Genomic DNA, 26,754 nt, shown 5'->3' with positions numbered 1-26,754 from the left:
AATAAGCCGCTAGAATTTGTGGTTGATCGTGCCACTGCTAGTTGTATGGCTTGGCTATTGGTGTTGCTGAGCCGTGTCAGTTTCACTTGTAGGAGCTGGCTTTGTGCTTCGCTAGGAATTGGAAGTCATCGGGTACAGGGCCAAGAAACATTTCACTGAAACAAAAAGCAGATTACATCCTTACTGAACTAAATAATAATACAAATTATACATGAGAACATTTACAATTACCGGTAGGCTTTAAAAAGCCAAGATCAGTACTACTAATATATGTTTCAAGTTTCAAGTTTTTATTGTTCCACATTTTACAAAAAATATAGATGTACTTACAAAATAGAAATTATACAATACATGTAGTATAAATGAGCATGTCTCAATGATTCTCAATTCATACAATAGATAAAGTAGAATGTGAGGAACCTATCAAAAAGCAGTGCTGGTATATTATAGGTTCCTGGAAAAATAAGTGTTGTAGATGAAAACTAGATGGAATTTTGACTGCGCGCAGTCGAAAATGATGCCTCCGCCATAGAGCAATTTAAACAAGTTTGGAGTTTAAATCTCCACTGGTTCTTGAGATATCATGATAACAATCTCAATGTATGGAATTTCATAAGTTGACCTCTGTGACCCTTGACCTTTGACCTACGTGCTCCAAAATCTAATCAGATTGTCTTCCTATGGTGATACACACTATCATTAAGTTTGAAGTTTAAATCTCCAGTGGTTCTTGAGATATTATGATATGGTGATACATACTATCATTAAGTTTGAAGTGAAAATTCTCCAGTGCTTCTTGAGATATCGCGATAACGATCTCAATGTATGGAATTTCATAAGTTGACCTCTGTGACCCTTGACCTTTGACCTACGTGCTCCAAAATCTTATCAGATTGTCTTCCTATGGTGATACACACTATCATTAAGTTTGAAGTTTAAATCTCCAGTGGTTCTTGAGATATTATGATAACAATCTCAATGTATGGAATTTCATAAGTTGACCTCTGTGACCCTTGACCTTTGACCTACGTGCTCCAAAATCTAATCAGATCGTCTTCCTATGGTGATACATACTATCCTTAAGTTTGAAGTTTTTACATCTCCAGTGGTTCTTGAGATATCATGATAACAATCTCAATGTATGGAATTTCATAAGTTGACCTCTATGACCCTTGACCTTTGACCTACGTGCTCCAAAATGTACTCAGATTGTTTTCCTATAGTGATACACACTATTACTAAGTTTGAAGTTTAAATCTCCAGTGGTTCTTGAGATATCATGATAACAATCTCAATGTATGGAATTTCATAAGTTGACCTCTGTGACCCTTGACCTTTGACATACGTGCTCCAAAATCTAATCAGATCGTCTTCCTATGGTGATACATACTATCCTTAAGTTTGAAGTTTAAATCTCAAATGGTTCTTGAGATATCGCGCTAACAAACTCAACACAAGGAATTTCATAAGTTGACCTCTGTGACCTGTGACCTTTGACCTACATACTCCAAAATCTAATCAGATCGTCTTCCTATGGTGATAAATACTATTCCCGAGTCTTAAGTTTAAATCTTAAATGGTTCTTGAGATATTGTGATAACGGTCAAACGGGACGGACGTACGGACGTACGGACGTACAACCCGAAAACATGATGCCTCCGGCACCACCTTCGGTGGCGGAGGCATAAAAAACGTAGCAGTAGAGAAAGACGTTTGGCATGTAAAGCTCCTACAATCACTCTGTTGAAGTACTTTACAAGCACTCTGTTGAAGTATTTTACATTTCTTTTCTTCACAAACTGTTAACATTTCTCAAGTTATCATGAAAAATGTTTCTTGGACATACATCACATGTAACAAAGCATGTCACTTATATATTAGGGACTGGCATGACACAAATGTTTTTAATGATTAAGCTTTTCCTACAACATTTGCCTGCCAAGCTACATGTACATTGGATAGGCACATAACCCCGATAACCCTGAGTTACATGTCAGCTGATTTTAACCCAGTTGGTAATGGCTATCAGGATCTCCAGATTGTCCTGGGGGTGTTTCACAAAGATTCTAGGTCTAACTTAACTCTAAGTTGGACTTAAAGATTATGGAAAGCCGTTAGCATCTATGAAAATATTTTGTAAAAGTTTTATTTTAAAAGGCAAAAAATGTTTCAAATTATTCATATTATCAAGGAGATTTCATGTTCTTCATGTGGAATTTATAAAAAGTCTAAAATACTTGAATTTTCACTTTTGAATATATTTTATTTTGAGGCTACAAATGGCTCTCCATAATATTTAAGTCCAACTTAGAGTTTAGTTCGACTTGGGATCTTTGTGAAACACCCCCCTGACCTGTAAAGTATTGAGGAGGTCTTGCAAGGGAGTCCCAGTTGAGGAAAGAACCATTCTCGTGCAAACACCCTCAAGAGAATATCCCTTTATAGGACAATCATCATTCCTAGGAAATATCGTCTTACCGGAGTTTGACCCATTTTTCAGCACAGTTGGCACTGGCCATCAGGTTTTCCAGATTATCATGGCTCACAAAGAGCTGGGGTCTCTCAAGGAAATTTACCTTGTACTTGAGAAAAGACAACCATTAAAGGACAAACATCACCAGGTAACTTCCCACAGGACAACCCTTTCTTAGAAGAGGAAGCTTACTAACAGGGAGTGTCGTGTATGAGTGGTTTAAGGCGCTTGACTGGAGATGCGAGGGTCGAGGGTTCAAATCCCGACACAGCACTCATATCCTTTGGCAAGATATTAACCTACATGTACATTTGCTACTCTCCACCCAGGTGTTAAAATGGGTACCTGGTAGGATGTGACCGTCATTGTTGGTCAAACAGTTTTTGAGCGTCAAGTCAAGCCCCAGGGAGTGGAGATTGTGTGTGGGCAAGCACTGAATCCAATGACCGGGATAACAGTATATCTGTAAAGCGCTTAGAGACGTCTGAGATGTATCAAGCGCTATATAAAAGCTGAATATCATTATTATTGTTAACATGTAATTAGTGATCTTACCTGATTTTGACCCAGTCAGCACAATTGGCACTAGCCATCAGTGTCTCCAGATCGTCCCGACCCACATAGTACGGAGGCCTTTCGTTGATCTTCTGAGGCAGCGTCTCCAGGAGTCCAACCGGGATGTAACGATGGAGGAAAGACAGCCACTCAAGAAGGAATCTTCTCGTCTTCCGTACTCCCTGCATCAAGAAAACCATTACATATCATTAATCTACATTAGCCACTCCATTCCCCGGAGAGAAATGGGGACCTGGTAGGATGACGAAGGCCTAATGGTAGAACTAACTCCAAGAAACTGTGCACACTGTGTGCGTGAATGAATCCCATAACCGGGGGAATAATAATTTCTGTAAAGAGCTTAGAGGCAAAATTAAACTCTATGTAAATCTAGCAGATTATAATAGTAATAATAATAATAATAGTGGCTTCTTATATAGTGCACATGTCCGTCACGTTGTGACACTCCTGGCGCTGCCCCCGATTATTACCCTGGCTTTAGCAAGGCGGCCAATACAGTGCTCTAGCATTTCAAAGAATTAATTCCTGCCAGGTTCCCATTTACATCCATGGGTTGAGTGTGGCAAATGTAGATCAATGTCTTGCCAAAGGACGTTAGTGCCGTGGCGGGACTCGAACCGCGGACCTTGTGATCAACAGTCCGTTGACGTATCCACTTGACCACGATCCACTTGACCACGACACCTCTATTTTTATTATGAAGAGTCATACCTCACTGTCTGAGCCCCAATGCAACAGTCCTAGGTTGATGTAATCCTGGAGAATATCAAAACGCTCACTAGAAGAGATGTCCCAATGTCTGTTATAGAGGCATACGGTAATGAGAGAGAGAAGGAAAAAAGTAGAAATAAATTAAGAGAATGTTAATGAGATATCATTAAAATCTATAAGCACACGTGAATGTGACTTATTTGCCAATTTCAAGCAAGATTGATTCTGTTATCCTTTTTATGAATCTAAAACCATATGACACCATATTTGTTCCTATGAACTACATTTCCGAACATTTCCAAGATCATCGGGACAGTTTCCGTTATTATGCAATAGGAAGATCAGTATTTGAACATTATCTTTTATGTTAACCAAGCGTTAGACGCCTATGTTATAACATGGGTTCCTACTTTTGTGCGTTGGTTGATGGTTTCTTTTTAACTGACTGCTAAGAAAGCATGTGATTACTTGTAAGTAAGCAACCAGGAGACTGACGGCTCCAAGTCCTCTCCCAAGGACTTGGTAATGAGGATTAATGCCTTACCAAAGGGCTCTAGCGCACTGATTAAATTTTGAACCTAGGACCTCCCCGTTACGAGACCACGAGACCACCGCTGAGCTATCACGCCTCATAGTCTTTGTTAAATTTCCTTTCAGCTAGACTGAGCTTATTTTTGTTGTTGCTTTAAAAGGGATTGGGTATCTTTGTCTCAGATTCTTAAAAGAAATCCTGGATTTAGCTCATGCTGTGATCATAATTATAAATCTTTAAGTCAGTCAGGAATCCCATGACTCTTACAAAGTGATCGCCTGTCTGATTATCAAGATATCTCTGATTGGAAATTACAATTTTTGTTTCCATAATGGTTTTTATAACACTACAGTCTACTGGGGAAAATGAGTATGGTACAACCGGTCACTCAGAGATTTTTACTTTTTTGATGCACTTCATGACCATTTTCAAGCGCAATTATTTGAGGTCTTTAATATTACACCATATCACAGACACTGATAACACGTAGGACCGTGCATCTCAGATTTAACATTGTTAAATGATGCCTTTAAGGTATAAAGACTTGATAGAACAGCAAAAATGTTCATTAGAAATGCTAGTATGGTACCTTTGTTCTTTGATTTCAGTGAAGATCCAAGGTTTGATGAGAGCGCCCCGGGCAATCATCTGACCGGTGGCTCCACTCTGCTCACGGAAGAAGTTTGAATCTTCATAGGAAAGAATGTCTCCATTTCCTATGTAGACAAAGATATATGACATCATTCAAAAATGTTTTTCATTATATACAACATAATTAATTATAAACCAGAGCTGCCAACCTTGTGCGACCAAAAAAAGGAATCATAAAGGCAAAAAAAAAAAGAAGGGATTTCAAGCAACAAAAAAAGGAATTCAATAAAGCGAAACTTACAACCACACGCGACACACTTCCAATGCAGAAATGTCCATTCCTCATGCTGTTTTTTCCATGTTAGGACCTAAAATTGATTTAGAAGTAGGTTTTTATCAAGTGCGTGCAAGCTTTAGGTTAAAGACAGGTTTTTGTGTATCTCTACATGGTTACAAACCTTACAACACAGTATTACTACATGTACATAACATTATAAGAACATCTCATTATGCAATTTTACTCTAGGTACTCTAATGGGGCATTTCAAGAAAGTTGCAAATCTCAAAAATCAAGCATAAGTCTTGTAATTAATTGCAAATTTGCAACTCCCCATTAGTAAGAGAGAGAGAGAGAGAGAGAAAGGGGGGGGGAAATAAAAGCTAGATCTTGTTAACTAAATTTAATTGTTAAAAACTTTAATCCTAACAAAATCCTAGGAAATTTAGGAGACTAGTGGGGCGTTGCAAGAAAATTGAGTTGCAATCGAATATCAGTTGCAAATTTTGCAAATTGCAATCAATCGCAACTTTCTTGCAACGCCCCATAAGACTGCACCATAGTTGACCTTTGACCTTGGGACTCACCAATGAATGGATGCGGATCAGCAGCCTGAACACAGTCTTTCAGATAATCCCAATCAGCTAGCTTGGAATACCGCTGCTCCCTGGTACGACCATGAACCTAGAAGGGGGAAGAAACATAAACAAATCTTAATTTTTCATGTCACGTGTATGTGTAGTCCCATTTACACATTTCTGTGTGTATTGCATGTAATTTCTCAGCAAGATCAAGTCAATTTCAATGATATTGATGAGTATAAAACATCATAGTGAAAACCATTAGTAATGAACTACATAATCGATTGTTCCAAAAAGCTCCTGGACAGCTTCTTTCAGAGTAATTACAGAGTAATTGCATGACCAGGACCCTGTTTCATGAAACTTGTTTGTTTGTTTGATGTTGCTCGTTGCTAGGTCGGACAAACCTTGAGCTTGCTCGACCTGGCAACGGCAGACTGTTGTATGCTAAATGGGCCTTGGCGGGGGAGACCCGGGGATCTGGCGCGGGCGGGTGGGTTCGCGCGTCTCTGGTCTCTCTGGGAGCAGACATGTGCAGAATTTGATGCACGTTGTTGATGGTCCATTATTTAATTTATACTGGGAATCTCGCTCAACAAGCCTAGCTTTTCTGAGATTCCCTTTTTTCCCCTCTCAGTTAAATCAAGCAATTTAAAATATGTTGTCTAATTCTCAAACATAAATGTACTTTGTAGACTTATTTGATTACGAACATACTTGTCAGTATTTCGTTACTTGTATAATTAATTTGTTCTATTATATATTGTATTACTGAATGGTTTATTAATTTGTGGATATTTGAGTGGAAAATAAATCAAATCAAATCAAATCAATAACAAATGTTAAATTTCCATGACAAATTTGATCTCAGCCAATCAAATGCCATGATTTCAGTATTTTATAACAGTTCTTGTTACTTGTTATTGATGACAAGTTTTAAGAAACAGGGCCCAGAACTCAACTATTTCTTGAAAGCACATTTAACAGTAGTAATATATTCCTGAGGAGTGTTTTACAAAGACTAAAATTGACTTTAAGTTGGACTTAAATATGGCAGACCATTCATGCAACTGTTTTCTCTCATCATTATGATCTTTAGATACAAATTTTTCCTTCAATAATGAACTATCAAAAAGAGTTAATTTGGTAGATTTGTGGCCATGATTAATACGTCCCTTGGGAGACCAATGCCAGTAAATGGTGAGAGAAAACAGTGGCATGAACGGCGGCCCATTGTTAAGTCCAACTTAAAGTCAATTTTAATCTTTGTGAAACATTCCTCAGCTACAGTAATACAAAGTGCGATATTTACCGTGACAACAGATGCTCCCCAGTCGTAGATACGACGGACAATCTTATGTGCGACGGGATTGTCGTTATGGACACCGGTTCTCATCTTCACTGTCAGCGGAATATCAAGAACCTGAATGGAAAACAAATCAACAAAAATTCCTCATCAATGTAACCCCTTCTCTCCTGCTCAAATTATGAATGTTCTACATTTTGGTTAAAAAAATAACTGTTTTGTTTTACAGAAGAATCAGGGACATAAAAGTATGAAGGTTGGGAGCATTGGCATACTGTTGAAAACTCTTGACTCTCAAATGGGAAATACATAGTTTGATCTATGCTCCGTGCTTACATCCTTGGACAAAGTCTTTTACCACAATCATATTATCATATTATTATATTATCCCCAATGATGGGGGTAATATAATAATTGAAGGGCCTGCAGGGAGAGCAGTATGATTTATCAACCAACTTCTACAAAGATTTAAGACCCCAAATTCAACTGTTGAAAGCTCATTTAGGATGACTGTTTGCAATCCTCATGATAAAGAAGGGGTTTAAAAGGCCTATCCCTACACAAGGTATTAAAAAACTTAAAATTAATCAACACCTCCAAATTTAATTGAGATATTGTGCAAAAAATGTCTGTATCTGATAAACATACAGCAGTGAATATGCACTTGGGGCATTGTTGCTTGCAGCTATGTTTTTCATACAAAAAAAATGCCAATAATTAATCTTTATGATAAAAAATGCATCTTGCTGTTAACATACACAAATTGTCATAGCATATGAGAGCAATATGTACAATCTAACAGTATGGCAAATGATGCATCTGAGAAACTAATATTCCCATCTGCATGTTAGATGTATGCGATACAAAAATGGGTGTGCATGTAAATGACTTACCGAGCTCATTCCTCTCACAATCTCCTGAAACTTTCCCATTCTATTCATCAAACCAGATCCAGCTCCCTGTAATAGTCAAAACAAGTTATGAACTACATGAAATTCATTACGTATCAAATTAAGGAAAAAAATCCTGTAAACTGTAAGATATTTTACATTTAACATATTTTAACATTTATGTCAATAATCAAACAATCATTAAGCTTTTGAATAGTTTTTGTGTTTGTGTCTGTAATTATCCCTGTTAGGAGTTTTGTGTTCATCACAGTGCAGAAGAGTATAATTATATACTACTGTAGCTGCGCTATACAAATTGATCTTACTATAATTATTATTTATGAAAGTGCGATAAAACAAATACTGTCATTAGCAACGGATCAGGGCCCGTATTCAATAAACTTCTTAAGCTTGAAATCTAAGTACTTTTTCTTAAATTTTGGCTAAGAAAAAATCTTAGCCAAAAATCGTATTCTATAACAGCAATGGGGACTTAAGAAATTTGCCTTAAGATTAAGAAGGATTCTTAGATTTTATCTAAGAAAAAGGACTTAAGTAGCATGTCGTATTCTAATACAATCGAGATATCTAAGATAAGTAAGAAATCTACCCTATATTTAAGAATACTACGAGGATGCTTAAATGGGGCTTTGGCACCGGCAGCTCAGTGATGCTGCAAGCAACCGCTTCGGGTTTCGATCAAATGGAATAAAAACAATGCATGCAGCGCGCGCAGCGCGAGCGCAGGTTATCAGTTGACCTATATAACAACGTAAGCTTCGCGTAATATACAGCGTCGACGGCGCAGCGCGCAGGAGCGCCATAGGCTCTTTGTACTGTACTAGTAGTATGTTTGTTTGTACACAACTAAACGAGTAGTAGCATAAAGTATGCATAACACTAAATCATGACATGGCTGTCGTATATAAAGAAACCGTCTCTTACTTTATTAGTCTTTGGCGCTAAAGTATGGAAACAGGGAATAATGTGCAATCGGCATAATATTAGGTGAGACAAAATTTGTTATAGTATGAGTCTGATAAAGGTTACATTTAGCCATTTGATTAATTTTAGGCCATCATAACAGTAGACGATGTAAAACAATGAAAGGGTAGCTCCAAATCCAATGCTAGCTAGCGCTGGTCGGCCGGCTAGCGACGGCGCTCCCTTCATACTCACAGACCTGCGGCTGCGACATAATAAGTAAGCCCGGTTGGGCTCCTCGGAGTTGTTTGACAGAAAAGTATAAAAAGCCTACAGTGGATGTAATTAGATCTAGCCTCAGGTGGTCTTGACTAGACTGTTTTAGTGTCAGTTGGTCAATCCCGAAATAATTATGTGAGCATCGTTCCTCCTTTACGCTCTCCCATACATGTTAGTGTATAATTTTCGTGCGGTGCGATTTTTATTTTAACACGCAAATTACATAGGCAAATCGAGTTGCAATTAATTTGCTCGAGTCGACCACATCAACTTTCCCACATGACGTCATCGGGTCTTATCTTTCGTCTTGGCTAAGACAAACTGCTTTACGTGTTTAGAATACGGCTAAGGCAACTTTCTTAACCTAGACAAATTCTTAGACATTTTCTTAGACTTAAGAAAAATGTCTTAGAAGTTTATTGAATACGGGCCCAGATTTCTGGGATTCCATTGCTTTTACAGCACACTGTAATGTCCTCATTCGTTCTACATAGTCATCAAGACTTAAATATAGCAGGTTTCCCCCATGATATACATGTATATATTTTCTGAAGGAGGAAAATAGATAAAAAGGAAATATAATAAAATAATCTGGAAATATAATAAAAGGCAGCAAAGTTCTTCCACACACCAAACAACCATAACAATCAATGAACTATAAAGAGGTTTAGTACGCACCTTGTGATAAACCAGGTCAATTGGGCAGCCGACATTGATATCAATAAAATCAATATCTAATCTATCATTGAGCAGCTCTGCACACCTAGTCATCGTGTCTGGAAAACCACCACATAGCTAGAGGAAAGAATTCATAAAAAGGGAAAAGAGCTTTAAAATCCTTAAATTGGCAAAGCATTGAGGTGTTTAAAATCATTGTTGGTGGATCAAAATTTTCCTTTTTTCCCCCAAACTTTTAGACAAAGCTTTTACTCACATGTACAGCATTTTCAAAGAAGTAAAATTTTATTAGAACAATGTACATGTAGAACAGAACAAATATAAAGGTTGCCAATTTGAAGAACATTTGATGACTCCACCCTTAAAAAAAAAATCTTGTCCTGAAGGGAAGTGAGAAGATAATTTACCTGGACACCAAAGATGTCTTCCGAAGGATGTCTCCTCAGCAGCGCCCATTCAGACGACTGTCCCTGGAGTAAGTTAGTGCACATGGCCATCTCGCCGCATGTGATGTCCGCACCTAGCTTCTTACACACGGCACGGAACGGAAGATTACCAACCTGTAACAACAAGCACAGACGTACAACAGATTAAAAATCATCTTTGTGTTCAGGCATGCACCTTTCAGAATTAAAAAAAACATTCTGATATGTAACTCTGGGATCCACCCCTCCCTGTCAGAGAGACGACCACAATAACACAGCCTTTAAAGGATATAAGATATAATTAATGCAAACATATAACATTTAAGTTTAGTCTCCAAAGTACATATTAAAAAGTTATCCAAGACTTCAATGTTACCAAGTTTTTCTAGATTTCCACTGCCATAGGTTGTTCAAGTCACATAAAGGTATTACAAAGTTTTGGTATGGGGTCATGAATTTGGTTCAAATTAACATATTGGAAGCGTATGCGTCCCTACAATATTCATTGATCGTTGTCGCGTTGAAATCGAGTCTAAAGTTATGAAATTGTAAATAATAAACTTCTTATGTTGTATAGCTCCCTCTCAAGGTCAAGATATTAATTTAGCTATGAAAGAATATTTCTTGACTAAAATCAACCGATTAGCTATTCCCATTTGGAAATTATATATCACAACTACGTATTCTGAGATTTTCATGGTCGCAGCTACCATTGTACGGCCATAGGCGCTATTTGAAATTTATCAAAATTTACCGGGAGCACCGGTAAATTTTTATATTCAATTTTTCTCGAAAACAGAAGTGTTTTAGGGGCTATTTTTTTTAGTGCTTATAATACATCCACAGGGGCATCCAGATATATCAAAATTATAAAGATTCACTATCCACTCAATTTTCAAAAATTCCCAAAACTTTGTATTACCTTTAAAGTTTGATAAAGTATTTACTGCTTCGGACAAATAAATGCTTACTGTTCTATTTGTAATTCACAATGAGTTGATGAATTGTAATGTTAGACATGAAGGACCTGTAACTCACTAACAGTAGCACTGCCAAACTGACTCCAAAAGGCCTTGTTTTGGGCCATTAGGGGTACATTTATGTTGTTAGGTCTGCTGGAGGTCTGGTGTCAGTCTCATTCGTGTGCCTGAGGAATTAGTTACAATCACCGTATCAAGATGAGAACAGTACTATAAAAGTACTGTCTCACAAGAACTAAATTTATGAGAACTACTTGTAAATTCGTAAGCGCTAATGATTCAGCAGCACTTACGGTTGTCAGTGGTGCAAGCAGGAGTTTGTCCTTCACATCAAGCTTCTTCTTCTCCTCTGGCCGTAGCTTGATAACATCAGCATCCGTCACAGTCCCTGCATGGTTGTGAGCATCACCACTAGTCGGCATGACAACAGTAGGACTTTCATTATGGTCTTTGCAACCTGGTCCTTCGGGTCTCTTAGAGTTAGACTCCTTTTTCCTAGTATCCAAAGTCCTCATGTACTGATCGGACTTCTTAAAATGGACGTTCCGCTTCCTCAACTGTATCTGCAAGTCTTTGCTCAGGAGATTCCTGACGACGCATTTGCCTCCCGTTTCCTTGACCTTCTCCTCATCGACGATGTTCTTCAGGTTATCGTCTATGTGGGCACCTCCAAAGCGGCAGAGCATGCCATAAGGACAGCTGCCAAATTTGTCAAAATTGATACATCGCGGATTGATATCTGGGGCTTTACCCGCCATCAGCTTTTGGATATCGTGGCTGAACTTGCACTTGTCACCGAATCTGCAACCGGCGCCCCTCAAGAAGTCCAAACAAGGACGCTCTTCAGACGGAACTGTTTTTTCCCTGTAACGTTTCTTATTCTGGCCTTTCCCTTTCTGCTTCTTGGTTTCATGCTGCTGGCCCTCGGGTTCGTTGCGCTGCTCCTGGCTCGCTTTGGTGGTGCTATCCTGGTAATTTCTTTTGCTGTGTCGTGTGAGGTCAATGTACCTACAGTAGGTACAAAATAACAGCAATACCAAAAAGAAGTGAGTTGTGTTAAGGCTTGTTGGAGCAAAGAGCAAAACAAGTAAATGTACATCAAAGTCAGGGCCTAGTAATCTAATATATTTTTTGTCTACCGGCATATTTGTGTGTTGAAAATCAACACGGGTTGAATGGTCACATTGGGGAAATGAATGAGCCTTGCCAAGTTATTTAGAATGAATTGTGATTTGACAAAATGCAGGGTACTTCACTTATCTACCAATACACGCTTGCATTACTGACAAAAACCCCGTGGCTCATTTTCATTTACGGGAGCTCTCTAATGGGTTCAGCAAGCAAATTGTCCTCAGCTGCTCCCATCCCTTAACAGAAATGGGGGGTGTTTCACAAAGATTCTAAGATGAACTTAACTCAAGTTGGACTTATAAATTATGGAGAGCCATTTGTAGCATTAAAATAAAATATATTTGAAAGCAAAAATTCCCCAAGTATTTTAGACTTTTCATAAATTCCACATCAAGAATATGAAATCTCCAATGATAATAGAAAATATGAATGATTTGATTCAACATTTTATGCCTTTTAAAATAAATTTTACAAAATATTTTCAAAGATGCCAACGGCTTTCCATAATTGTTAAGTCAAACTAATAGAGATAAGTTCAACTTAGAATCTTTGTGAAACACCCCCCAGTTGTGTTTCTTACCTTGCTTTCACCAGTGCTGTTCCAGGTTGAGCTCTGACATGGGCTAGTAACTCCTCTTGAGAAGGCACCTGGACCTGATCTTGGATCTGGTTTGAGTTTTCAGTCTCCACAGTTGGCTCCACAGCTGGAACTCCACCTTCTGCTTGAGCATCAGCCATGCTAGTTCTATGAATAACAATGGTTAAACAATAATTTTCAAAATCTTTGCAAGGAATATTTTGAAATATCTAGATATTAAAAAAATTTAATAGGTAGCGAGTTGGCTCAGTCGATAAAGTGTCTGCCTGTCGAACCGAAAGTCTCAGGTTTGAATCCCACACAGGCGGATGACCCAAGCCTGCGTTGTGACTTGTGTGTTAACGTGCCCCTCTCTTTATTCCATAGAAGTAGGATATGTTAAGTGGAAAACACTACGTCCCTCGGGAAGGGTGTTAAATGGAGGCCCCGTTTAGAGGAGAATCACCACCTTTGCACGATAAAAACCCACTGCACTGTTCATATAAGAGTAGGGGGGAAGCCCCAGGGTAGTGGTCCACCTGCACAGTATTCAGTCACTTAGGGGAAATTGCTAATATTTTGAATTCTTACCTCTTTTATTTGGCAATCTACCCATCAAAAGAAAAGAAAGTTATTCCTCTAACAGGATTTTATAGTCACTTAAAATATAGAATGATGATAAGCAAAATACTTCCGAAAGAAGACGGAGCATTTTTCTGCCCAGAATTTGGTCGTGCCGAATAGAATTCGGTCACGCGATTTGTGGGTGGTATCTCCGTTGCCAAGGAGCGAAGCGTATTTGGGCACTATTTCACACAATTGCGCGATAAAGCACTGAATGTCAATGCGTTGACTGAATACTGGACGAGCGATACCGCATGGCAAGGGTATCGTATAAATACCTCTTGCACATCGGTAAGTGCGTCATTTGCAAATTCGCTGCCATGGAGCGAACACGGAAGACCTCCTCTTCACACACATACTAAATTCATTGCGACAGCACATGTAGTTGTTTCGCAATAGGCTTCTACATAATATGGCTATGCATGTGAGCGCATGTGCTAACTGCTAACAGAACGCGAAAGGGCAGAAAGTTGTGCGACACTGACCAATTTCGAGCTAAGTTGGAGATCTTTCCAATCTTTCTAAATCTGATTTAATTTTGAGAGTTAAGAAAAGTTGTTCAGCTGCCTGATTTTTGCAAGTTTTGTGGCTCATAAATAACTTTTTAAATTGTTACAGCCATTGAAATGGATGTCTGACCAAATACTGGGCGCGCTACCGTCCATGGTGTCAAATTTGCAGATCAGCCACTTCGGTTCTATTGTGTGCAGTCTATGCAATAGTGTGTGGTGTGTGTATTTGTGTATTAATTACACCTGCCTCTCAGCAAGTATGCAGTGCTAGAGGTCAATACGCATTAGCATTGACTCTATGGCTTTGCTTTAGCGAGGCCAAGGCTCTATTCTTCTCAAATTCAAAACTAGTAGTTTCATCATTTTTCACTGCAAAAAACTCACAGGAATTCTTCAAAATCGGAAGTTTAAATGACACCTAGTCTAGACTAGATATATAAGTACAACACAATCTGAGTCTACAGTACACTCACTGATGTTGGAAAAATACTTGGAAATCAAAAACATCTACCATCATTCATCTCGACGTAATTTATACACGCGGTGTATATCGGCCGCGGCCACTCAATTTTCAACGCGTGGGACTACAATAACGACTTGGCTTTACAATTTTCCCAATCTAGACCTACCTGTGTTTTTTCATAATTGTAGGAAATTATCGAGGGTATTAAACAGTGCATTTGAAACATGATTAAAACCTTATTGTTTTTTAAAATGAAATAGAGATGAATCTGCTGCAGTGGACTAAACAGTTAAACGAATAACACTCACGTGTAGTGGGAGCTGCTCAAACAGATTTATGTAATATTTATGATGCACTCGAGTCTTGATCCAAGACTAACTTTAGAGCAACAAATCACTTCTCATTGCAAGGTCAACGCACTTTCAACATTACAATATTCAATTGTTGCGTCACAATTGATGCTTTATTAATGCGCGCTTGCATCCATGCGACAATACTGTTTGATTGTTTACAATATTGCACTCAGCTTAATAACACGAATAAAGTATGATGTATTGATGATGCCCCTTGAAAATCTGCACAGAATAAGAACTTGAAAATTAAATATTTTATGGGAGATGGAACTTCTTTCAACAGCTCCTCTCAAATAATCACAACTATATAATCAGCCTAAATGTAAAGTAACCAGAACTGAGGTGAGTTTATTTTTTGTTTATTTAAAAAATCTTTTCTTGTTGTTCTTCATTTTGATTTAATGGCGATTGGGATCGCATCCCTTGTATCCATAGAGTTGCAAGTCATATTATATATTATTTGCATGACATGATGGTTGTATAGATCAGAAATCACAATGCTATTTCTCAATACTATATCTCAAACCCAGATTGTGGGACACACTTCCTCAACATATTCGTAACGATGTACTATTGACTCAAATTGGCACTTGGTGCTCCCACTTGAAGGTGTTGAACTCTGGCTTGTAAATCTGTATATATGATTCCGTATTTATTCATGTTGTATTATACATTATATTTCTTAATAATATTAATAATGATTGTAACTATTATGTTATAATCGTAGCAATAATAATGATTGCAATAACAATAATATAAATGATGTTGATAATAATGACGAATATGCTTATACATATTTGTAACAGTGTGATCTTTTAATGCTGTTTATGCTTTCTTATTGCTAGTTGTTTAATTGCTGCTGTTTATAGTCATTTATAGAATATAAATAATTCTTCAATTATATAAATAAGACTTCACATAATAACCACCTGAGATGTATACCGTATAATTTTTGTTCCATTTCTCATTATATAATATGAAACAATAATGATATGTACTTGAAATAATACACAGTCCATTTTAACCATTCCAAACCATTCCAAAATTGTATTACTGAATTTTAATATTTTCATAAACATGATATAGGGCTTACCTTCATCTGTACATATTATGATCGTGCAATAGCTTCGAGACTGGTTGTTGTTGAAATTGTATTCTCAATGAAAATTAATTTTTTGTTGATGTTTTAATATAAATATTGATGTCAATGATATAAATTATAATAATCATAATAATAATGATAGTAACGGTAGTAGTAATAATGTTAATAACGATAATGATAATGATATTATATATTTTTTTTTTACAACGTGATGATGGTGTTAATGATTAACAGTAACAATATGTTACTATACCTGTCATGAATTCACAATTTTAAAAAAAATTGTCATGCAATTTTTTTTTTTTTTTTTTTTTTTTTTTTTTTTTTTCTCCTTCTTTTCTTTTTTTCTTTTTCTTTTTCCTTCGTTTTTCTCCCTTTTTCTTTTTCCTCCATTTTTCTTCTAATCTATCTTTTCTTTTTAAAGCTTTATTTTAACCAATATCAGGTGCATCTAGTCGGGTGTGGGGAGGAAGGTCTGCGGATCACAGTTATTTGGTTAACTTTTTCCATACCCGGGCAGCTCGACCGGATGCACCTGCTATTGCAATATTTATATATGCTTTCTATTGATTTTTTAATCTCAATTCATGTTTGTTATATTGTTGTATTATGTGACTTGATTTGCCAAATAAAATAATTAAAAAAAAAAAAAAAACATCATGAACAAAGTTTGTATTATTATATTCACCTGAGAAAAAAAAGCTATATGTAGGGGCGAACCCGTATTTCAATAGGTGTTTGTTCTTCTTTTTCTCGAGAACTCTTGAAATACATGTAAACAAAGTTAAGACAAATTAAAACATAGATACATGTATAGACATAATATAAGCCGTAGATTATATATCATATTCGTACCAAAAAAAAGTTGAGTCATGATGAGAAGGAAAACAAATCAAACTCTTATAAAAAGACAACATGACACTTCAAAAAACGCGTTTAAAACCCTCAAATAAAAGATCGAAATCTTTTTTTTATCTTGACAATGCATCAGAGCTAATCCACTGTTCACGGGGAGACCAGAAATATATTGAACACCTGAAACAATGGACCAATCACATACAAGCAACAACGTCACATGTTCTGTGGCCGAAGCACCGCGAGATGCGAGAAACGACGGACTGCTTGGTGACAGTAGCGAACTTTCAGCCAATCAGAGCGCGGCTGACGAGTCGTACTTGTTGAGCGGAGGAGGAAAAAACCGCAGCACGTTCGATCGTGCCGAGATCGAGGATACTAAGCAGCATGGCGTGTGGTGTCGGCTGAAGGCGTTCTCCCTAACGAGATCCGCTGGCCGAGAGCGAGGGGTAGAGTTAGAGGATCAGGTAGTTCATTTGTATTTTCACTATACGGAGTGCAAATAAAATGAAGGAATGAGAATAAGGAACAAACATAACACAAACAGTTTTGTTAAAAATAAAAACTACAACTTTTGATTTGTTACTAAGAAATAAGTCTAATTCAGATGTGCTTTGGGTGAAGTCTGCAAGCACAGACCCTAATTTGACACTTTATCAAACAAATAATTGTGTCTCGAGAGAAGCCTAGCCCAGCTACCTACTGGTTGTGTCCTGTGTCAGGAGCAGCTATAGTACATGGCCTATGATAGTCTTGTAGTGCAGACTCTCTTTTACGACTGACCAGGGTTTGTACTTGCAGACTACTTTGGGTAGGTGATTTCGGGGTGGGGGGGGGGGGGGGGGGTCATTTCAAACATAATTGTTCAGTAATTTCAGGGGCACCAATTATAAGTAAAACTAAAAAATGAAAAACATTATTACTGACACTGAATAGTTAAGGCCAACGGAAAAATTATAATTATTTTCAACCTTAATTGACTAATTTAAGTATGTTCATTTTCTTTAGGATGAAAAGGAAGGTACAGGAGTAATCGTGAGACCAGACAGGTGAGTACGGCAAGCTTAATACTCAAAAGTAGGGCAGTTACAAAATAATTGTTATTGTAGCTAGATGCAAGTCAGTAGCTTCACGGTGACCAACAAAAACAATCATTCATCCAAAAGAAGCAAAGACTCACTTACTCATTCATACAAACAAACACACAAGTTATCCTCTAGATAATTTAACTGTTTCGTAGGATCTAGAGGACGGGGATGGGGTGCGACATTCTCACAACTTTCTATCGAATAATTTAGGCATATTTCTGTAACTCTTGTCGACAAAACACAAATTATTTTGCGGGCGTGTTTAACAATGTTCGGTAATTCTACAGTACAACTGGTTTAGCGCACTCCTGTTGTATACCTGGCATATCTGAAAATAGTTATTGTTCATTTTTTTCTCAGGAGCACATTTCAGATCATGAAAGCTGAGCGGGAGTTTAGGAGAAAGATCAGACATTTAGAGCTTCAAATCGACCGTCTGAACACGATCGACGAGCAACTGCTGGCAGATGCCATAATACAAGAGACATATATTAAGGAACTGCAGAGGAAACTACGTAAGTGTGCTTCTCATTAGATGCTGTACAAGTTCTGGCGTAGGTTTAATATCCCTTGCATTTTATATCGGCGAGTTTGGGCAAAGGGGACCTCCAGTTATTTAAAAGTGGAGGAGATAGCGGTTGGTCGTATACCTTTCCGCCTCTCGATGCCCCGCCCTTTTTTCTCTCTTTCTCTCTCTCTCTCTCTCTTTCCATGCTCTGTCTCCTCATTTTCTTCTTTTGGGGATCCATTCAGTCAGGGGAGTGGAGGGGGTGTTTTAATTTCAAATAGGGCAACACAATTCATCGATTTTATTTTAAATATATTTAAAAACAATATTTATTGATATTGCCCATAATTCACATAAAGTCACAGAGGACGATGCTCAATTGGAATTAATGGAATATCAAATATTCAGATTGCAGTCAAGCCAGAATAAGGATTATACATAAACAACAAAGGGCCTATTTTTATAAAAATCATTTGACAGATGTATGTTTTTCCTCATTGACAATAAGAAAAAAACACGAATATTGTCCTTATTGCAATGTATTCGTAGGCATGGCGGAGAGACGACTGGTTTCAAACCAGCGCCAGACGACCAAGCTAAATGGAATCTTGGAATTAGCGAAACTTCAGGGAAACGCCCAACAACAAGTACTTGATGTGAAACAGCATGACGTCATTAAAATGGCCGTAAAACAAGCGGAGCTCTATGACCAGATTCGAAAGTTGAAACTGACGATTGAAACCTTAAGAAACAAGGTGAGATTATGAATTGAAACTATTTATAGGTAAATATCATCATAATATGCCAGAACAAGAAATATACATTTTTCAAGATTGAAGAAAACGTTCGAGATCTGTAACGATTAAAGCGTCTCCCTTAAAAATTGTATAAGTTGCGCCCTTTTCTTTTTAGATTACTAGTATCCATCTGCTGACAATATGTGTTATGTAGGCTACGATCAAACTTAATGCTGAAATTAAAGAGATTTTATGATTAAAAAGTTAAATGCGACACCAATTCCTCTTGTCAGGAGACATTTTTAGATGATTATCCGTATGTGCCGTCAAAGAAAGAAAATCATCATCGTAATGTTTCGAAGGCTTATTTTATACTCAAGTGAGCATGCTTGCTCAGTTCATAATATTGAAATGTATAAACCGTAACAAATTACATGAATTTCTATAATATAATCCAGCTTGAAGATTGTGAAGCCGAGAGAAGTAGAAGCGAATACCAGCCCCAGGACAAAGGGGCGGAACATCCTTCAAATATGCCTTTGCCGATCACTGTAACTCTATCAATGAATCGAATGCAGGCCGCAGTCGACGCCCGCCGGTTGGTGGGAAGACGCGAGCATAACAGCGTGGGGATGCCGGTAATTAAGTTGTAACCATGTTGTACCCGTGTCGTAAATGAAATATACTTGGCATACTCAAATGAGTACCTAGAATGCCTCTTTAGCTGGGAAATAATTAGGAATACACAAAATGTGTCTGATCTTATTAATTTATGCAACCATCATGAGCATGTGGACGGGAATTTCAGGACGAAATGGAATAAGGCAGTTGTAGTAGTAACTTCTCTTTGGCCGGCTCTAGCCAAGATCAAAGACTATAGAGTTGTTTAAGCATATCACGTAAATGGAATTATGTAGCATTTTGTAAATTATAAAGAATTATGAATACTTGTTAGTGACATTGCTAGAGAACGTCTCAGAAAGCCCAAATCAGAATCTTGTTAGGAAATTCATATTATTCCTTGGATTATTTGTTTTGCGGAATCTTTTTCTGACGGCAAATCTACCGACAAACACATCCAAAAGACATCTAACAGAACTTTGAAACAAACTTTGCCTTTATTCTCACTCCAGGAGGAGGTATTGGATCATCCGGGTTCTAACGTCAGGGGTTCAACGGAGGAGACACGGCAAAGCCCGCAAATGACTTACAAGTTGCTCCTTGCCAAGCGAACTATCGCCCAAGCCAACCGCCGCGTCAAACGCCAAGGAACGGTTATTGCTGCTTTACGAGCGAACGTCAAAAACAAGGATAAAAGGTGAAACTACATTAACTGTGGGATAGATTGGCTTCAGGCATGTGACGTAATATGTTAGATTCATGTTGGGGAGGTCTTGCCCCTTGTCCACGAGGCGTTTTTACCTGATCTAATGAAATCCGAATATGCAATTGGCTAATGACCCACTAAACGGAAGCAATGTTTGCTTTGTTTATTTTGCATTCACTCCCACACGGTGCGTCAAAGACCTCTCCAGTCACTGGAGCAGACCTACCTTAGAAAAAATAACGCCTCGTGTGCTATAGACATAGACGAATGAAATACACAAACAAAGGTCGGGAAGTAGAGAGAAATACAACAGACCAGGCAAAACAGATGCGACAAACGTTTTGCTAAACGGCCGGGATGTTCATGGACAGATTTTACTTAAACCTATCTATACGTCAGGGTCATGCATTATCTTGTATTCATTACAAAGGGATAACTTGAATAATGTTACCTTCTTAAATTAATTGCAGAATTCATGAGATCATCCACGAAAGAGACCGCACCCATCAAGCCCTGGAACGTGTGAGACAGCTGGCTAAGGTCAAGATTGAGGTCATTTACAAGAACCTTCTGTCTCTGCCGAACGATCTAGAGCTGGCCACTTCACCTTTAAATGTCAGAGAGACGATAAGGATGTACCTGCAGGAAGTGGATAGTTCGGCGTCGGTGGAGGAAGTTGAGAGGATTGTCTCGAGGTTGAAGGAATTTGGGAGGTTTCTGGGCAGCGACGAATCGTTCGAAGAATTCATGAAGGTAAGTTGACGGTTGTGATGAGTGGTAATAGTGCATTTCAAATTATGTTAGTAGGAACGTATTGGTCTATTAATCAGAATCACAAGAAGAAATATGTGACTATGTTTGGTAAGTCTTTGTGGTAGTTGCATACACTTATATACAATGCTAATAACGAATCTATTTCATCATGTTCGTCGTGTTCAAGCGCTGAGAGGAACCTGGCAGAGGCCAATGATGTGAATCTTATTATTATTCCTAGATATTGGGAACCAGTAATGTGATCACTATAAATAAAGATGCCTTAGTCAAAGGTTCTCTTTGGGTTATCTTTTACCATCATTTACCACCTGGTATCTCGTGTTTTTTGTCATTATAATTTCTTTTAGAACCGAAAAACACAACATTCTGATTCTCTAACACCTACCCTCGAGGCGGCAAAGTATACTACACAAAATCAAGTGCCACATCTTAACAACGTCCCGCGTCGTCGAGTTCTGAGGCGACAGAAGGTGAGCAAAGCTTTTCTGGAGACAAGACCACGTTCTGCGAGAAGGATGTCCAGTAGAACGGATCTCGGAAGGAAGGACTGTAGGAACCTGGGGAGGGGTGGGAAGCACTGCAGATCTTGCTGCTATGATGCAAAGATGCAGAAGCTGACCTCTTTGCAAGCAGAGCATCGTGTCGAGAAGAAGATAGCCTTAGTTTCGGCAGAGAATGATGGGTCGAAATCAACTCAAGAATCGGAGACCAACCAAGTTAACGAGACAGAGATGATTGATGGTGCCTGTCAAGTCCTACCGGATGACATTGATTCTAAAGCCGAAGTAGGTGGCATCGTCGGACCTGGTGTGAGGCAGCATCCGGAGCTTTCAGGGAGCCAACAGAATTTCCAAGGTGAACTTCTCAAAGAAATATCTCCAGCAGAAGCGAACATCCGACCTAGACAGAGTGAACCACTAGTTCAAGACAGTGCTTCTACATTGACTGCCAAAGGTGTCAACGTGACCCAAGTTCTGTGCCCCGAAGAGAATCTTGAGAAGCAAAAAGACCTTATCAAAACGGTATCCAATCTACTGGTAGACAAATGGTGCTTGGAAGGTCAAGTGAAGGTGAGAATGAACTCGTAAAGAGTTCTGGAGATGTATGGCATTGCCCTTTGCTATTCCAGTCGTTGTTTAAGATCACACTATTCTGCGTGAAAGATGAAACCAAAATCACAAACATTCAGCTTTCAATCACAAAAAAAAATGATTTACGATTTACGTTCTTAGTTGTACATACCAAATGGAACATGACTTAAAGTAGAGCTGTTTATGTGTGTCTAGTAGATAAGTCCCCGGACTGTAAACCACAAGGCATGGGGTTCGAAACGCTGTCACAACATTTACGTCGTAGTGTTATGATATCCGAACCTTTGGAAGTGCACAGGACGTTGCATTCATATAACTTGATTCGCGCTTTAAGGAAACGAATTGTCATTGTCATTGCATTTTTTTCTTCAATCAAATAACAACAATATTATTTGACCACGCCCATACTGACAGGCCCTTGAGGATAACGAGCGGGAGTTGACTGAAGCCAAGAGCGAGATCTCGTTACAGCTGGACGCTGCCCATCGCCAGCTTTCGGGATCGTGCAGTGATACAGGACGCCCTCATCATAACGTATTGGCTCTCGATGACCAGTTTGGCTCGCTACAGAGGCAGCTGAAGGAGATGGAAGACAGGAGAGACGATGACGAGGCAGTGAAGTCTCAATTAAAGGTTCGGCAATCATTCTGCCTCTTGTGTATTGATATAATACGACGGCCAATTGTTCTGCATTTGTGAAGGGGATGGGGGTAAATTTACCCTCTTTGCGAGTCTTTTTGTTGTAATGAAAAAAACAAATTAATAACGCTACTCAGAAGAAATGGTCAGGTCATCATCATCTGATCATCTTCCGGTACAAAACATTTAATTTATTTACAAATACACTATGCAGAAGTAACAAGTTATTGTTGCATTGCTTAGTGACATACTGTAGTTTAGGGTTTATTAGTTTCTTTTGTCTTTTTTGATGTTCTAGAAAGAAATTCCATTCAGAAGGTAGATGATGAGTTGCAGGAATATTTTTTGAAAAAAAATGTTTAAATGCACTTCAGTCGAAGATAAAAGTAGTATTACTAAGTTCAACAATCTGACAATGTACAATTAATCCGTCCGATCCGAGGCATTATTGTATGAATAACAGACTTTGGAGTCTCACAGTTACTATAAAATCATCATCTGATCAATAAATCAATCCTATGTTTCTCTACTAGTCTGAGCTCGATAACTGGAAGAAGAAGGTGGTTGACCTTGAGGCAGTGAAGAAGAGGTTGGAAGGTGAGGTGGAAGGATGGATGGAGACTGTGATGGAGGTGAGGCGGGGACGGATTACTCTTCTCAACCACATGGATAACATCACACACAAGGTATATACTTCATATTACATTGATTATTTGTCATCTTTATTCTCATTTTATGTTATCAACTGGTCAGCTTAGGAGTAGACTAAAACTTCAAGATACGTAAGGACTACAATGAATGCAATATGTTACATAAGACATTATTATCATTAAGATTATGCCATCATTGTTATAATTTTTTATCATTTAGATTATGTCATAATCATTATCAATTATTATTATTATTATTATCATCATTTTTGTGCTGTTATCACTATTTTATTTATTATTATTATTATTATTATTATTATTATTATTATTATTATTATTATTATTATTATTATTATTATTATTATTATTATTAGTTATATACTGCGCTTTTCCCAGAGCGGCCCAAAGCGCTTATCGTTGTTATCATTATCATTATCATTATCATTATCATTATCATTGTCACTATCATTATCATTATCGTTATCATTATCATTATCATTATCATTGTCATTATCATTATCATTATCATTATCATTGTCACTATCATTATCATTGTCATTATCATTATCATTATCATTATCATTATCATTGTCACTATCATTATTATTATCGTTATCATTATCATTATCATTATTGTTGTTGTTAATAAATGCTTCATACTTTTGTCGGCACCTTGAGTTTTCCCTGTAATGGATACTTAGTATTTGAATGTAAACTTCTAGTACCATGATTATTTTATTAAAAAATGTATTCCTCTATGTTTATATAGGTCGGGAAGTTGAATAGTAATTCTTTTAAAGGCAACAAAGGAGATACCTCTAAATTGGTAAGACATGTTCACGCACCGTCTCAAGTTTTAGTCAGTTTGTAGATATTTTGTATTTGCTCATATTCAACATAATTATCAAATTATTCAAACGATTAATTTGTCAGCTAACCTTTTCTCTCAACGCAACGTCGTTACCATAATTCAAAATTAGCTTTGGAAAACTATGTTAAACGTTATTTTTATCATCGTCAATTTTTGCTACTCTTCTTCTGTATTCGAATAGTTTGTATCACGTGACCTTGTTATCTGTATAAATGTTGTGCTAATGTTCATCCACACCGTTCCTTGATTGAAATTGGTGGAACGTTGTTCTGTTATTCTTATTTGCCATCATATAGATTCATTTATCATCTATTGATAGTCCAGTCTAACCTTTCTACTGAGGCAACCCAAGGGAAACAGAGAAAGCGGCTGCTGTAGACAGGTTGACTTTCTAGACATGTTCTACAACATTTCTTTCTCGATAGGAAGGGGGGGGGGGGTAAATACACTGCCGCTGTATAGATAGGTGGCCTTTATAGAGAAGTGGCCACAATGGCAGGTTTGGCTGAATATGAGTGAATGTCCTTGGTCTCCTGGCTATCACTCTCTCTGTATTCATTTTTGACATTTAATTGTCTCTTCAGGATCGCCGTGGTCATCATTCTTCCGTAGAGCAAACATGTGGGTGTCGGGACCGCGATCAGATTAGGGTCAACGAATTACAGGCCGACATCGAGACCTTATCAGAACAGAGAAAAATACAGGACGGTCAGATTGAACAACTTTCTGATCTGGTAGGCAATGTTACATGTTATCATCATGATGACAATGATTCTAGAAAAATAATGATAACAAAAATGAAAATATTTAGGCATGAACTATATATATCCACCATTCCACTACTACCACAACCACTACTACAATAATTCTACTTCTACTACTACTAATTCAACTACTACTACTACTACTTCTACTTTTACTATAAGAACAAAATGAAAAATAAATAGGCCTAATAATAATGATTATAGTAATGACAATGATGAAAATAATAATACTGATAACTATAACTATGAAAACAATATAATAGTTCTATTTATAACGATAAAATGTTGCTTTTTGTCCAAACACTCATTTATTACAAGTGAGATTAAGGAAGGATATATAAATTGTACGAGAAATGCTAACATTGCATCGTAAATATTGATCTTTTTAGTCTTTACCAGTCTGATTTTTTTCTTTTCTTTCTTATCCTTGATCATTTTTTGTCTTCACAGCTTCAAAAAGCGAACGACCAAAAGCAAGAACTGATGAACCACCTCACCGAAGTCCAGCAAGAGAGGCGCAATCTCCAAGTTGACTTTGATTCGTTTCTTGCTTGCCAATAATTCTAACTTTACGATTAGATACATCGAACCAAAGCCAATAATAATGTGCAATAATAACAGGATGAAGTGTTTCTATATGTCTAGCATTATGGTTTCGTAGTAGATCTAATATACTTTTCTGTCCATTGAGAATAGTTTTGAAACTCTTCCTTAAGGGTTGAATACAATAGACAGTGCTATACGAAATTCACAATTCCTACGATCTGTTAGCGAGTTAGAGTTTTAGCAACAGAAACAAGAAAACAACATTTAGAAGATAAGGAAATTTTGTGATTAATTGATAGCATTTTCAGGTAGGCCTATATACACAAATGTGTATGGGAATGGAATGCAACGAAACTTGTACATCGGAAATAGAGGAAACAAAATATTTCACTAAGACTGGAACTACCTTGCACAATGCCTCATGTTTGATAGGTTCAAATCTATTTTTCTTTGTAGGAATTTCTTCTATTCGCCAATATTGTCTCAGTAATGTTTGGTATTGAAGTGTATAGTGCTGCTTCGCAATTACCGCAAATGGTGAAAGGGGAGATATTTCAAAAAGTAGCTGTCGAAAGAGCAACATATCTTTAATAAAATGCAAAAGAAATGCATTGGATACTATAAATACGTTGGGACTTCAATTTTAATTTCACAAATAAAAATGAACATTTTAAATCTATTTCACGTATAAATAAAAATATTCTCTGTCAGCTCTCTGAAATTCATTTTTATTACAATTTAAACTTTTCTCATAATTCAATGTGTATGTGTGTGTTTGTGTGTGTGTGTGACTGTTTATGTGCACTTGAGGTATGCTGTATTTTTATTGGGGGGGGGTGCACCCCCAATAACAATTATTGGCAGGTGCACCCTGTTCCATCACGGCAAAACTTCAAAGTGCAAATGTTAAAAGTTCACT

General features: G+C 37.5%; 2 protein-coding genes across 2 annotated transcripts; one reads left to right on the top strand and one right to left on the bottom strand.

Annotated features, from left to right (window-relative positions):
- Positions 1-61: 61 nt before the first annotated feature.
- Positions 62-15,167, bottom strand: LOC588676 (tRNA-dihydrouridine(47) synthase [NAD(P)(+)]-like). The gene is made up of 12 exons (XM_030990166.1): positions 14,839-15,167; positions 12,935-13,099; positions 11,517-12,231; positions 10,226-10,378; positions 9,819-9,935; positions 7,941-8,006; positions 7,054-7,164; positions 5,748-5,844; positions 4,882-5,008; positions 3,761-3,848; positions 3,029-3,210; positions 62-155 (listed from the first exon to the last, which is right to left on the bottom strand). The coding sequence occupies exons 2-12, from the start codon at positions 13,090-13,092 to the stop codon at positions 83-85; spliced, it is 1,887 nt and encodes a 628-aa protein (XP_030846026.1). The 5' UTR covers positions 13,093-13,099; positions 14,839-15,167; the 3' UTR covers positions 62-82.
- A 5,906-nt stretch (positions 15,168-21,073) lies between these two features.
- On the top strand, positions 21,074-26,501 carry LOC105438945. Its single transcript, XM_030989952.1, has 7 exons — positions 21,074-21,253; positions 21,622-22,344; positions 22,780-22,998; positions 23,538-23,690; positions 24,424-24,480; positions 25,110-25,259; positions 25,740-26,501. The coding sequence occupies exons 1-7, from the start codon at positions 21,134-21,136 to the stop codon at positions 25,848-25,850; spliced, it is 1,533 nt and encodes a 510-aa protein (XP_030845812.1). The 5' UTR covers positions 21,074-21,133; the 3' UTR covers positions 25,851-26,501.
- The last annotated feature ends 253 nt before the right edge of the window (positions 26,502-26,754 follow it).

The sequence above is a fragment of the Strongylocentrotus purpuratus genome, unplaced genomic scaffold, assembly GCF_000002235.5.
Source record: "Strongylocentrotus purpuratus isolate Spur 01 unplaced genomic scaffold, Spur_5.0 spur5_scaffold_19, whole genome shotgun sequence".
Lineage (NCBI taxonomy): Eukaryota > Metazoa > Echinodermata > Echinoidea > Camarodonta > Strongylocentrotidae > Strongylocentrotus > Strongylocentrotus purpuratus.
The sequence above is the reverse complement of the archived record's forward strand: the minus strand, read 5'-3'. Positions and strand labels throughout refer to the sequence as shown.